Source organism: Cucurbita pepo, chromosome LG07 (genome assembly GCF_002806865.2).
Source record: "Cucurbita pepo subsp. pepo cultivar mu-cu-16 chromosome LG07, ASM280686v2, whole genome shotgun sequence".
NCBI classification, from domain to species: domain Eukaryota; kingdom Viridiplantae; phylum Streptophyta; class Magnoliopsida; order Cucurbitales; family Cucurbitaceae; genus Cucurbita; species Cucurbita pepo.
The window spans coordinates 1,327,730-1,341,308 of record NC_036644.1 but is presented as its reverse complement, the minus strand read 5'-3'; the positions used below and the strand labels follow the sequence as shown (position 1 = coordinate 1,341,308).

The window sequence follows — 13,579 nt, the reverse complement described above, 5'->3', positions numbered from 1 at the left end:
GTCTTCGTCATCCCATATGTGGTTCGACTAATCATGACCCATGAGTCAACAACAATACGTTTGGACAGAGTACAAATCTTTACGATTCTCGAACTTGGGCTAAGGGCGACCCATATATGGGACATGGTTTACCTACATGGGGTCGCCCAAATGGTCTTTAACCGACCTATATTGACCTCTTTTAGTCTAATCAAGTCTGCGTCATCCCATATGTGGTTCGACTAACCATGACCCATGAGTCAACCACAATACGTTTGGACAGAGTACAAATCTTTACGATTCTCGAACTTGGCCCAACTAGCTAGATTCACCCATAAGAATTGATATTTTTAACCTCTTTAAGTCCAAACACGTGAGATCTCACCTCAGTTGGAAAGGAGAACGAAACATTCTTTACAAAACCTAATAGACGCGGTTTAAAAACCTCGAGAGGATACTAAAAAAGAAAAGCCCAAGGAGGACAGCGGTGGGATTGTGCTGTTACAAATTGAATCAGAGCCGCCAGATACAGAGTGATGTGTCAGTGAGTACGCCGAGTCTCAAATGGGGTAGATATCAGGCGGTGTGCCAGCGAGAACGATAGCCTCAAAAGAGTGGATTGTGAGATCCAGTATCGATTGGAGAGAAGAACGAGTATCAACGAAAATACTAGACCCATCGATTGGAGATGAGAGCGAAACATTATTCATATTTAAATTTCAAAAACAAAAACTAAGGGCCAAAAATCTGATATCTGGACCCTACATTTGTCATGCAAAGTAGGGTAACGTAAATGCCTAAACAAATAGGGTAGAAAAAGGAAAGTTAGCAATGGGGGAAGGAACTTACAGCCGATTCCATCCCCTCTCCAATGGCGGAAAACACAGCAGCAAAATGGGAAGGCCGAGTTTCAGAGGCCTTACAAGGCGCTACCGCGGACCAGATATGGCCGATGCTCAAGGATTTCTTCAATTTCCACAAATGGTTTCCAACCCTAGCCAACTGCTACGGACTTTCCGGCACTAATGGCGAGGTCGGCTGCGTTCGATTCTGCTCCGGCTTCTCGATTCCATCCACCGACGGCTCCGATAGCGTGGTTAGCTGGTCCAAAGAACGGCTGGTGGCGGTGGACGACGAGCGCCGCCGCATACGCTACGAGATCGTGGATAGCAACATCGGATTCAAATCGTACGTGTCGACGATCGAAGTCGTTGAGGGAGGAGACGGCGGCGTGATTGAATGGAGCTTTGTGGTTGAGGCGGTGGAAGGATTGAAACTGGAAGATCTGGTGAAGAAGTTCGAAACGGGATTGAAATCCATGGCCAGACGAATGGAGGTTGCGGTACAATAAAATTAACCATGTTACCTACCAATAAGAATAAATTACCTCCAATTTTTACTTTTCAATTTCTCTGTTCATTTTTTTTTTTAATATTTTTATTGCATATAAAATTTTAATTTAGAAATGGAGAATTATATTAAAAGATAAATATTTAATATATTTTAAACTGCAAGTTCAATTTATTTTTATTTTTTTATAAAAATTTAAAAAAAATTCTTTAGAATTTACCCTTCTCAATGTAATTTTATTTTATTTAATGAAAATTAAGATTAATCTCCTTCAAATTTAAGCCATTTTATTTTATAAAATTCATTTTTATTATAACAAAAAAAAACTCAATTATTTGGATAATATTGAGAAAATTGACAGGATGTTGAGGGAGAAGAAAACAAAATCAGTGTGAGATTTGGGAGATCTTAGACCACTAATTTTATATATATATATATATATATCCAAAAAGAACCGTTTTGGATTTGAGCGGTTACAAATGGTATCAGAATCAACACTAGACAATGTGCCAGCCTTCTCGTATCAGAATCAACACTAGACAATGTGCCAGCCTTTTCGCTGTTCCCCGAAGGGGGTAGACACGAGACGATGTGCCAATAAAGACGTTGGGCCCCATAGAAGGTGGATTTGGGGCAATCCCACGTCAATTGGAAGAAGGAAAGAGTGTCAATGAGCATTGTGACACATTCTCACTATCCCCCGAGAGGGGTAGACACGAGGCGGTGTGTCAGTAAGGATGTTGGGCCCCATAGGGAGTGGATTTAGAGGCGGTCCCACTTCGATTAGAGGAAGGAAAGAGTGTCAGGAAAGAGTGTCAACGAGGACGCTGGTCCCGTGAATTGTGATGTCCCACATTGGTTGAGAAAAGAACAAACTACCATTTATAAGGGTGTAGAAGGTTTCCTTAAGCGTTTAAAAGCCTTGAGAGGTTAAGGAGAAGCCCGAAGGGAAAAGCCCAAAAAGGACCATATATATATATAAATATATATATTTTTTCGAAGACTAATTACCATAAAAATTAAAGTTGATGAATTAGATATACAAATTTGAGGCATTCCTTAAATCACTAGGAACAAGAACACAAATAAACTAAAGCTCAGATTTCAATCTTTTTTCCAACCAATTGATAATATCCTGACCAATCTCCTCTCGCTCTGGCTCGAACAGTAAGTCGTGCAAGAACCCTTCATACAGCCTTATGTCTTTGAACTCGGATGCTGCCTCGTTGTACAGATCCTGGGACGCTAATGGATCGGTGACTTTGTCTGCTGTCCCGTGGAGGACGAAGAACGGGACGGTGATTGACTTGAAGTTTCGCATCAGGTATGATGAAATACGCAAGATCTCGTGGCCTGTTCGGACTCTGATCGGTCCTGTGTAGACTAAGGGATCCGAGTATTTCGCCAACAGTGCTGCAGGGTCCCTTGAAACTGGAATGCCTCTCTTGTTTGCACCTTTGAACTGAAACTTTGGGATGACCATGGAAAAGATTGGAGCTAGAGCCTACAACAACAACATTATGGAAGCAGTTCAACATGATGGTTCACAGCTGATTAACAGAGCTTGTGATTACTTACCCCGACGATCGGATGTGCGGGCTTCACACGCAGAGCTGGTGACGTCAGTATAATTCCCTTCACCATTTCTGCTACCAGAGGGTTCGATGCGGCCTGTATAAAGTTGTAGTTAAGGAAACCGAAAACTGATATCGTATCGCTAGATGGGGAGGAAAGTCTTTTGAATTCACTGACCTTCAAAACAACGGCCCCTCCTGTGGAGTGTCCAAAGAGGAAGCATGGTGTTTCAGGGTTCTCAGATTTAATCTTCTCTAAGAAAGCCCCCTGCAGTTCAGAAAGAATGATAAACAAACACTTTCCAAATCTTTAAATATACTAAATCAACTCTAAACTACTTCCATGAACAAATAATTCGAAGCCATAACGAAAGTATGATCATTTCAAAGTCAAGGAAAACCGACAACAAGATGACCCGCATTATGAGATCCCACGTTAGTTGGAGAGGGGAATAAAGCATTCCTTATTAGAGTGTGGAAACCTCTCCCTAACAGACGAGTTCTAAAAATTGTGAGACTGACAGCTATGTAACGGGCCAAAGCGGACAATATCTGCTAAGGGTAGGCTTGGGTTGTTACAAATGGTATCAGAGCCAGACACCGGGCGGTGTGCCAGCAAGGACGCTAGGCCTCAAAGGGGTGGATTGTGAGATAGGAGAACAAAACCTTCCTTATTAGGGTGTGAAAATCTCCCTAATAGGCGCGTTTTAAAAACTATGATGGCTGATGGCAAACATTCCTTATTAGGGTGTGAAAATCTCGACCTAATAGACGTGTTTTAAAAACTGTGAGACAAACAGCGATACGTAACGATCCAAAACATACAATATGTACTAGCGGTGGGCCTAGGCGGAAGCTTTTCTAGAAGATAAAACAAAACTTCACATTGAATTAAGTAATATTGCAGATCAAAGAGAATCTCATGTTGGTTGAACGGGCAAAAAGAAAGATACTAAAACCGAAGTGAATAGATGTAGACAGAATTTACCGTATCAGCAACAACATGATCAAGAGAGGGAACAAATCCATGTAATCCATCACTTCCACCATGGCCTACAACAAGAACACAAAACAACAGATATAACGCAATCAAAATCCTTCCCCAGAATATCAAATTTCTAATATCATTCCAGAATCTAAAACAAAATTCACCGCTGTTCAAGTGGGAAAACAGCAGAGTAGTGAAAAACTTCATTCAAAATAGCAGATAAATTAGTTTGTAATGAACAGAATTCATTGCAGAGAGTAAGAACATTATGAACATATCAAAACAAAAACTGGAAATCTTCAAAAAAACACAACAAGAGAGAGAGAGAGTGAGCGATGATGTGAATAGCTTATCTACCTATCCAATCTATTGCATAAACGCCAAAGTTGCAAGAAGTTAGCTGGGTCGCAAAATGTGCATATCTTCCACTGTAAACAAGCACCAAACACCATAAACACCAAACAAAAGCTGACATAAAAAATCCATAACAATAAACAAATAAATCTGGATGTTCATATGAAATAACTTTAAGATCACCTGTGCTCGTTAAGCCCATGAATGATGATTAAAATACCCCTAAAAAGACATCAACAGAACATGGCGTCAGAAAACAAGGAAGCTTCCCCAATCGATATACAAAACGATCATCAAACTAATCACAATTCTCTATCATCCTAAAAACCAGTATCATTTAGGTAAAATTCGTCGAACAATTCCACAAACATTTCAAAAACGCAAACTCAAACCCTTACTTCAATTCACCGGATTCCGGAAACCAGGAGCGACAAAACAACGCGTTTCTTTTAACGCCATAGAACAAAGAGGTATTCCAACGGCCGCGAAACCCTCCGTCGCCAAGGTTTACGCCCATTTCAACGCCCTCAGCCAACGCCCTCCGTCTCTGTGTATCATCGTCCTCTCTCCGCCACACCAATCGCCTCTTCTTAACGGAGGTTTGGACCGTAGGCGTTGACGAAGCCGGTGAACGGCGGCGGCGAGGCCAGAGGAGGAGAAGCAGAGAGAAGAGGATGGTATGAATGAAAATGATGAAAGTCTTCAGGGTTTTGAGAATCGGAATTATCCGATTGCTCGCACCGGAGGTCAGCTGGTCCATCTCGGCCCTTGACATGGCGGGGATGGAGAATTTCACAGCACGAATCGGAAAACGAAGATGATGAAACGAATTTCGGACAACCGAAACGAACAGANAAAAAAAAAAAAAAAAAAAGAATCGGAAACTGAAGCAGAAACGAGCCTCCAACCAATGGGTATAAATAATCTATTCGAAGAGAGTCAACGCCGAGACGGAGACTAAAATCTAAACCGTTAGTATTTTAAGAGACATATTCAGTGGTCAGGATCGATTATTTAGCTTAATAAAGCTGCTCCCGACTGCAGAGAATAATTCAATGAATGGACCGCGTGAAATTAATTCGACGGTGACTATGAGGCGTTGATCGACGTGGCGACGTTGTCTATGTTTTTCTTTTTTTTGTTTTTAAATAAATTATTGTTTTGGAAAATTAAAATTTCCTAATTTATTTTACTAAATATAGTAATTTTTCATTTTCTTTTTTTGAACTCCACAAATCTTCATTTATTAATAATTTTTTTAAAAAAAATTGGAACATTTTTTTAAATAAAATATTAACGTTACATTTAAAACTATCATAAATGGTATTTTTTTTTAAGTTTAATAAATTTAAAAAAGTATTTCTCGACGTCTATTTTTATTTATTTATCTTTCAATTTTATCCAACTAAAAGTCAAAAGGTAATGATTCCAAAAACCTCCTTTTGACACTATTTTGAAATTTCAATGACTCGATCATATAAATACGCAAAATACACTTTTTTTTTTTTTATTATAGACGCAACTCGACAACTTAAAATTAAATTTTTTTTAAATTTAATTTTAATGGAAGGCTTCCAACAAACCATACATGTTGTCATCTCCTCCGAGCTTACCAAAAAATGGGGTTGCAATGGCCCGAAACCTGCTGCCACCTCATCTTCAAGGCGGAGGTTGTTGCCTCTCGAAGGATTGCACGGTGGTGCGCAAGACAAGTTCATGAGAAAGCTGATTTTAGGGTAAACTGAGATTTATGCCTCATCTCCTTCTCGTGGTAATTTTTCATACCCATTCTCTATTTTAAAGAATCAGAATTGAGGTTTAGACTGATAATGGAGACGGAGTGGAAAACATTTTTAAAAAGTATATATATATATATATATATATATATATATACTCTCTACCCAAGGTTATATACTGTGAGTCGTTGTTGTTACTCTCTTGCTTGCTTATATAACGTCTCTTTAAAAAATCTCTCTCTACCCTCATTTTCTAAAACCTTCTCTTAAACCGAGGCTCGAGCATAATAGTTCACTCGTTGAAAAGTGAGTGCCACATAATAGTACAATTGTGACAAGTGGTATCATATATATATATATATATATAAATAAAAGTGGAGCAATTAATATGTTTATGTATTAAAATAATCATAATTAGTAATATTAAAATTAAAATAAAATTAATAGCATATAAGTTGTAAACTTTAGAATATGTATTAAAATAATTGATTTATAAATTCATGCCTTTAATATAGTTTTATGTATAATATAATGTAAGTAAATTTTAAAATTTGAAAATAATATAATTTTGATATGAATAAATTAAAATTTTAAAATAAATATAAGAAAAAACAGAAAACAGGGTTGTGAGAAATTGGTGGGTGTGTAATGCCACAGAGTTTTTTACGGTAGAATAGCGGAAATCGGTTCCTCAATGGTTGAATTTCTTCATTTTTTCCAATATCTTAGGACACGTTTTCTTTTCCTTTTCTGTCTCTTACTTCCATATTTCCAAAACTACCCTTTATCCACTTTTATTTATATAATTAAATAAGACGTCGATCGATAAATAATATGAGTGCACGAGTGTCACAACTCGCTAAACATACTTTAATCATGTTTGAGTTAGTTAAAGTTTGCGTATGGCATTGGTAGAGATAAAATTGTGTAACTTAGTTCACGTTCGAGATTTCTTGTTTCCAGAATTTCCCTATTGTCTTGCTACTTTCCTCGAGCTCGATTTTCAATTGAAAACGTCACTCGACTCACTTTAATGAATGATGAACAGGGCAACTTGGTCCGAGAGGTTGCCTACAGCTCGACTAAAGGGGGTTGGCTTAACTTGCTTAGGTCAGATCTTGAGCTCTCTGTCTGTAATAGCCCCAAGCCCACCATTAATAGATATTATCTACTTTTACCCATTACATATTGCCGTCAACCTCACGATTTTAAAACGAGTCTACTAGGGAGAGATTTTCACACCCTTATAAGCATTGCTTCGCCCCCCTATTCAACCTATATGGGATCTCACATTCCACCCCCTTGGAGGCCTAGTGTCTACACCAACACACTGCTCAGTATCAGGATTTAATGCCACTTGCAACAGCTCAAGCCCACCACTATCCGTTTGGCCTGTTACATCTCGTCGTCAGTCTCACAATTTTAAAACACGTCTATTAGGGAGAGATTTTCATACCCTTATAAGAAATACTTCGTCCCACCTCTCCAACCGATGTGGGTCCTAACATCCTCACCGACATATTACTCGGTGTCAAGCTCAAATATTATTTACAACAGCCAAAACCCACCACTAACAGATACTGTCTGCTTCGACCCGTTACATATCGCCGTCAAACTCACAGTTTTAAAACACGTCTACTAGGGAGAGATTTTCACACCCTTATAAGCAATACTTCGTCCCCTCTCTCCAATCGATGTGGGTCCCAACGTCCTCACCGACACACCGCTCGGTGTCAAGCTCTGATATCATTTGCAACAGTCAAAACCCACCACTAACATATATTGTTCGCTTCGACCCGTTATATATCGCTGTTAGTCTCATAGTTTTAAAACACGTTTACTAGGGAGAGATTTTCACACCCTTATAAGCAATACTTCATCCCCCCTCTCCAACCAATGCAAGTCCCAACGTCCTCACTAACACACCGCTCGGTGTCAAGCTCAGATATCATTTGCAACAGCCAAAATCGACCACTAACAAATATTGTCTACTTCGACCCATTACGTATCACCATCACAATTTTAAAACGCATCAACTAGGGAGAGATTTTCACACCCTTATAAACAATGCTTCATTCCCCTCTCCAACCGATGTGGGTCCCAACATCCTCACCGACACACCGCTCAGCGTCAAGCTCTAATATCATTTGCAACAGCCAAAACCAACCGCTAACAGATATTATCCGCTTCGACCCGTTACGTATCGCCGTCAGTCTAGTGAGAGATTTCCACACCCTTATAACTCAAACGATCGATACCCTAAAATCTAATTCAATAACAGAATGCTTCGTCTCCCTCTCAAACTACGGTCCAAAGGGCAATAAAGTAATTACACACAAAAGGCCATTTTTGAAAATTGAAATATAGAAAAAAAAAAAAAAAAAAAAACTTATCCATTTGTTTAAAAAAAAAAAAAAAATTAAATTGAGGTGTCCGCTGGTCCCGTTGGGGCGCAACCGATTCTCATTAGATAGCCATAATTTTACAGTCTTCTCTCATAGCCACACTCTCTCCCCTCTCTCACTATTTTTTCTTCTCTTCTCCTTTTCCCCAAATTTCCCCCAAACCAATTTCATCAACAATGGAAGCTCCCGAATATTTCCACAAGAATGCTTACTGCTCCCAATTCACCTCCGACAAAGACGCCGCCGCCTCCACCGCCACCGCCTCCGCCACCGCCGACCACTTCATCGTCGAAGAGCTTCTCGATTTCTCCAACGACGACGACTCCGCCATTGCCGACTCTGGCGGCTTCTTCAATAACGTCACCTGCTTCTTGAATGGAAACTCCGCTGAATCCTCCGCCGCCACGGCGGTGGAGAGTTCCAATTCCTCCTCCTTTTCAGGCTCTGAACGGACTTCGTTTTTCGACGATGTTTCTGGCTCTTCTTTAGCCGATGTCCGTTTCTCCGACGACATCTTCATTCCGGTAAACCTAATTTTTTCTTTCCTTCTTTTTCCCATTCTTTTCTTTTCTTTTTATGGTTTTGGCCCATTGCTTTATGTAAGTCCAAAACTTTTCAATTTTAGTATTATTTAAAGTTATTTGTACATGGAACTAGTTGAGTTGGAAAATTTCTTTGGACAAACCCGAAATTTGAGATGGTTAAGTTGTTAGAGCAACTCGAACTGAGTTCATAATTCAACCCTCTATTTTCCCTCTATTTTCGAAGTTGAATTATAGCTTAAATATCAAACATTTATAAGTTATTATTAACATGGTTAAATGTTAATGTTGATAATTTTGAAGATANAAAAAAAAAAAAAAAAAAAAAAAAAAAAAAAAAAAAAAAAAAAAAAAAAAAAAAAAAAAAATCTAGTAACCTAAACTGAACTCTTAACCATTTGAATTGGATTATTCAAATTAGTCGAGTTATCTGGACTCTGTACATATATTCAAATTAGTCGAGTTATCTAGTCTCTGTACATATATTCAAATTAGTCGAGTTATCTAGACTCTGTAGATGTGAACAATTCTAGTAAATTTTGGAGTGTACACTCAACAAAATAATAATATAGAATGAATTTAAAAGATGTGAAATAATAATTTCAAAATTGAAAAAAAAAAATATATATATATATATAACCTAACCTTAACTCATATTTGAAATTGGAGAGTCTAACCCAACCCTAATTCGGTTTGAGAATGGGCCTGGTTCTTCCGGTTTGAGAATGGGCCTGGTTCTTCCGGTTTGAGAATGGGCCTGGTTCTTCCGGTTTGAGAATGGGCCTGGTTCTTCCGGTTTGAGAATGGGCCTGGTTCTTCCGGTTTGAGAATGGGCCTGGTTCTTCCGGTTTGAGAATGGGCCTGGTTCTTCCGGTTTGAGAATGGGCCTGGTTCTTCCGGTTTGAGAATGGGCCTGGTTCTTCCGGTTTGAGAATGGGCCTGGTTCTTATTTTTGAAATTGGAGAGTCTAATGAACCAGGCCTAATTCTTATTTTTAACTAACCCTAATTTTTTAAATTGGAGGGTCTAATCCAACCGTAATTCTTATGTTTGAAGTTTGGCGCTTAATTTGAAATTGGGAGTACTATCCAACCTGGTTACAGTTTGAAATTGGGCCTAGTTCTTATTGTATATTCTTACCGAGATTGGGCCCGATTTGAGATAGGGTATATTCTTACCGTTTGAGATTGGGCGTAGCCGATTTGAGATTGAGCGTAGTTCTTACGGTTTGAGATTGGGCCTAGTTTTTACGATTTGAGATTGGGCCTAGTTTTGAAATTGGGCCTAGTTCTTACTGTTTGAAATTGGGCCTAGTTTTTGCTGTTTGAAATTGGGCGTAGTTCTTACGGTTTGAAATTGAGCCTAGTTCACGTTTGAAATTGGGCTAGGCCTAGTTGTTCGGCCTAGTTCCTTTGAAATTAGGGTTTAGTTCACGTTTGAAATTGGGCTAGGCCTAGTTGTTCGGCCTAGTTCCTACTGTTTGAAATTAGGGTTTAGTTCACGTTTGAAATTGGGCCTAGTTCTTACCGTTTGAAATTAGGGTTTAGTTCACGTTTGAAATTGGGCCTAGTTCTTACCGTTTGAAATTGGGCCTAGTTCTTACCGTTTGAAATTGGGCCTAGTTCTTACCACCGTTTGAAATTGGGCCTAGTTCTTACCGTTTGAAATTCGTCCTATTTTTACGGTTTGAAATTCGTCCTCTGTTTGAAATTGGGGCCTAATTCTTTTGAAATTGAGGCTCATTCTTTCAAATTAGGTCTAACTCAACCCTACTAAGAATTGTTAGGTTTGAGATAGGCCTAATTCTTATGATTTGAATTGGGTTGAGTTGTTACTTGAAATTTGGGCTTTGAGAATGGGCCTAATTCTTATGATTTGAATTGGTTGAGTTCTTAGAGATTGGGCTTTGAGATTGGGCTCAGTTTTTTTGGAATTGGGCTTAATTCGTTTGATGGGCCTAATTCTTACAGTTTGAAATTGGGCCTAATTCTTACCGTTTGAAATTGGGCTAGTTCTAAAAATTGGGCCTAGTTCTTGTTTGGGATTGGGCCTAGTTCTTGTTTGGGATTGGGCCTAGTTCTTGTTTGGAATTAGTCCTAGTTCTTATTATTTGAAATTGAGACTAGTTCTTATTATTTGAAATTGAGACTAGTTCTTATTATTTGAAATTGAGATTAGTTCTTGGTTTGAAATTGAGAAAATTGGGAGGAGTCTAACTCTAAGAAATTCTTAGGATTGAAATTGACCTAATTCTTACCGTTTGAAATTGGGCCTAATTCTTACAGGTCTAATTCTTACGTTTGAAATTGGGAATTTTTACAGTTTAAAATTGGGCCTAATTGTTATTATTTGAAATTGGGCTTAGTTCTTACTGTTTGAAATTGGGCCCAGTTCCTTTACGGTTTGAAATTGGGCTTAGTTCTTTATGGTTTGAAATTGAAATTGGGCCTAATTCTTTGAAATTGGGCCTAATTCAATTGGTCTTACCCATAATTCAATTCGAAAGTGAAGAGTTTAACTCATTCAATTAGAATTGGATCTAATTGTTACCCATAATTCGAAAGTGGAGAGTTTAATTCAATCCTAATTCTCACTATTTTAAATTGGAGAGTGTAACCCAACATTATTTCTTACCATTCGAAATTGGGGAATCCATCTTATTTGAAACTAACCCAATAATGTTAACCCAACCCTAATCCTAACCCTTACCGTTTGAATTTGTGGATAAATAGTCCACTTATCATGAACCCACATACTTTTAAACAATTTGATACACAATAATAATATAAAAAGAATAATATAAAAAGAATAATATAAAAAGAATAATATTGAATGTAATATTACTCGAAATTACACATGAGAAGGATGAATATGTGAACATTTTAGTTTTATAATATCGTAAAAATATTTATGTTTATTTTATTTTTTCTAAAAATAAACCAACTTTCACCCTCAAATTTTACCCAAATAAATTCAAAATTTGCAAATAAATCCTTCCATTCTTATCCAACTTTAACTCCGATCCTCACATTTATAAACACTATTTTCACTCTCTTCATTTATTTTTTAAAATATTTTTAAAAATTCTACCATAAATCTAAATGAATAAAATAATATATTGGGTTTTTATTTATTTATTTTAATTTAGTTTATATTTTCAGTACAATGAGTTAGTTGAGTTGGAATGGCTTGCAAGTTTTGAAGAGGAACCGTTTTCCAGCGAGGATATGCAAAAGCTAGAGCTCATCACCGGAGTCAAAGTCAAACCCGACGAGCCACCTCAATCCCAGCACCCAACCACCGCGCCCTCCGCCGTCTCCGCCGCCTCTCACGGCCGAAATGCAGCAGCTGCGATCTTCAAACCCGACATTGTAGCGGTTCCGGCGAAGGCCCGGAGCAAACGCTCACGCATCATCCCATCAAATTGGAACAACTCCCGCCTCCTCCCACTTTCTCCGACCAGCTCCTCCTCCGAGCTAGACATCCCGGCCACCGAACCGCCACCGCACCCGGTTAAGAAAGTCCCTCCAAAAGTGGCGGCGACGGCGACGGCGACGGCGGCGGTGAAGAAAAAAGAATCCTCCTCCTCATCGGAGACCGGAATGTCGGCTGGAGAAGGGCGGAAGTGTATGCACTGTGCCACTGACAAGACGCCGCAGTGGCGGACGGGCCCAATGGGCCCAAAGACGCTTTGTAACGCTTGTGGGGTCCGCTACAAATCCGGGCGGCTGGTGCCGGAATACCGGCCGGCGGCGAGCCCGACATTTGTGCTGACAAAACACTCGAATTCTCACCGGAAAGTGTTGGAGCTTCGACGGCAAAAGGAACTGCAGAAAGCGCAGGAACAGCAGGCGTTGATGATGGATCATCATCACCATCATCACCATCAGGAAATGATGTTTGATTCATCCAACGGTGAGGATTATCTGATGAAGCAAAACGTGGCTCATGATTACCTGCACCTGATCTGACCCCACCTATCCAAATTTCCATCCATTCAGTTTTTTTTCCCTAATTTTTAGATGATTTTGTTTTTACAGTTCTAACAGATTTTTGTTTTTTATTTTTTATTTTATTTTTATTATTATTTTTTTTTTCATAGAAATTATCTCAAAAAAAAAAAAAAAAAAAAAAACAAAAACAAATTACAAAGAGTTATGAAGGTTATATCCAAACTTTGATGCACATTAATTTATAGTTCCCAAGTTTTGATGTATTAGAACATTAATTAATTAATTAATTATTATTTTACGGTTCTATTTCTACTTCTACTTCTAAAATAATTTAGTGGTAAAAATAATAATTAAGTTAAAAAGGTTTATAAGAAAAGGAATATTTACAGAACAATTTATTTTTTAAATAAAAAAAACAATTTATATGAGTTGGAAATTAATTTTCCATCAAAATATTAATTAATAATTAATTTTATGACAAACAAAAGTAAATTAGGAAGTTGATAAAACTTAAAAGAGAGGGGAGACTTATATATAGGAGGATGAGAAGAGGGGAAAAAAAAAATGAAAAGAAGGACCGAAAAAAAAAAAAAAAAAAAACCCGGTAATGGTATCTATGTGGTTAAAAACCCGGACTCTGCATTATGGTAGGATATACTGTCAAGAGCATAAATTCATAGTTTTGACCAAAAGGTCAG

The 13,579-nt window shown here is 38.2% G+C and overlaps 3 protein-coding genes across 3 annotated transcripts; 2 read left to right on the top strand and 1 right to left on the bottom strand.

The window, feature by feature from the left end:
- Nucleotides 1-787: 787 nt before the first annotated feature.
- LOC111798708 (lachrymatory-factor synthase) lies at nucleotides 788-1,386 on the top strand. The gene has a single exon (XM_023682013.1). It carries the CDS (start codon nucleotides 851-853, stop codon nucleotides 1,328-1,330), a length of 480 nt encoding a protein of 159 aa, XP_023537781.1. The 5' UTR covers nucleotides 788-850; the 3' UTR covers nucleotides 1,331-1,386.
- A 922-nt stretch (nucleotides 1,387-2,308) lies between these two features.
- LOC111799320 (monoacylglycerol lipase) lies at nucleotides 2,309-5,114 on the bottom strand. The gene is made up of 7 exons (XM_023682838.1): nucleotides 4,644-5,114; nucleotides 4,429-4,467; nucleotides 4,249-4,319; nucleotides 3,892-3,956; nucleotides 3,082-3,171; nucleotides 2,908-3,000; nucleotides 2,309-2,833 (listed from the first exon to the last, which is right to left on the bottom strand). The coding sequence occupies exons 1-7, from the start codon at nucleotides 5,018-5,020 to the stop codon at nucleotides 2,420-2,422; spliced, it is 1,149 nt and encodes a 382-aa protein (XP_023538606.1). The 5' UTR covers nucleotides 5,021-5,114; the 3' UTR covers nucleotides 2,309-2,419.
- Nucleotides 5,115-8,501: 3,387 nt separating this feature from the next.
- LOC111799217 (GATA transcription factor 12-like) lies at nucleotides 8,502-12,899 on the top strand. Its single transcript, XM_023682669.1, has 2 exons — nucleotides 8,502-8,910; nucleotides 12,090-12,899. The coding sequence occupies exons 1-2, from the start codon at nucleotides 8,563-8,565 to the stop codon at nucleotides 12,897-12,899; spliced, it is 1,158 nt and encodes a 385-aa protein (XP_023538437.1). The 5' UTR covers nucleotides 8,502-8,562.
- Nucleotides 12,900-13,579: the final 680 nt, after the last annotated feature.

Excerpts from the sequence above, each read along its gene's own strand:
- LOC111798708 (XM_023682013.1), top strand. The coding sequence starts at position 851 with ATGGCGGAAAACACAGCAGCAAAATGGGAAGGCCGAGTTTCAGAGGCC.
- LOC111799320 (XM_023682838.1), bottom strand. The coding sequence starts at position 5,020 with ATGTCAAGGGCCGAGATGGACCAGCTGACCTCCGGTGCGAGCAATCGG. Across the intron at positions 3,001-3,081 it reads GAGGGGCCGTTGTTTTGAAG|GCCGCATCGAACCCTCTGGT; the intron begins GTCAGTGAATTC and ends AACTTTATACAG. Across the intron at positions 2,834-2,907 it reads CCGCACATCCGATCGTCGGG|GCTCTAGCTCCAATCTTTTC; the intron begins GTAAGTAATCAC and ends TTGTTGTTGTAG.
- LOC111799217 (XM_023682669.1), top strand. The coding sequence starts at position 8,563 with ATGGAAGCTCCCGAATATTTCCACAAGAATGCTTACTGCTCCCAATTC. Across the intron at positions 8,911-12,089 it reads CCGACGACATCTTCATTCCG|TACAATGAGTTAGTTGAGTT; the intron begins GTAAACCTAATT and ends TTATATTTTCAG.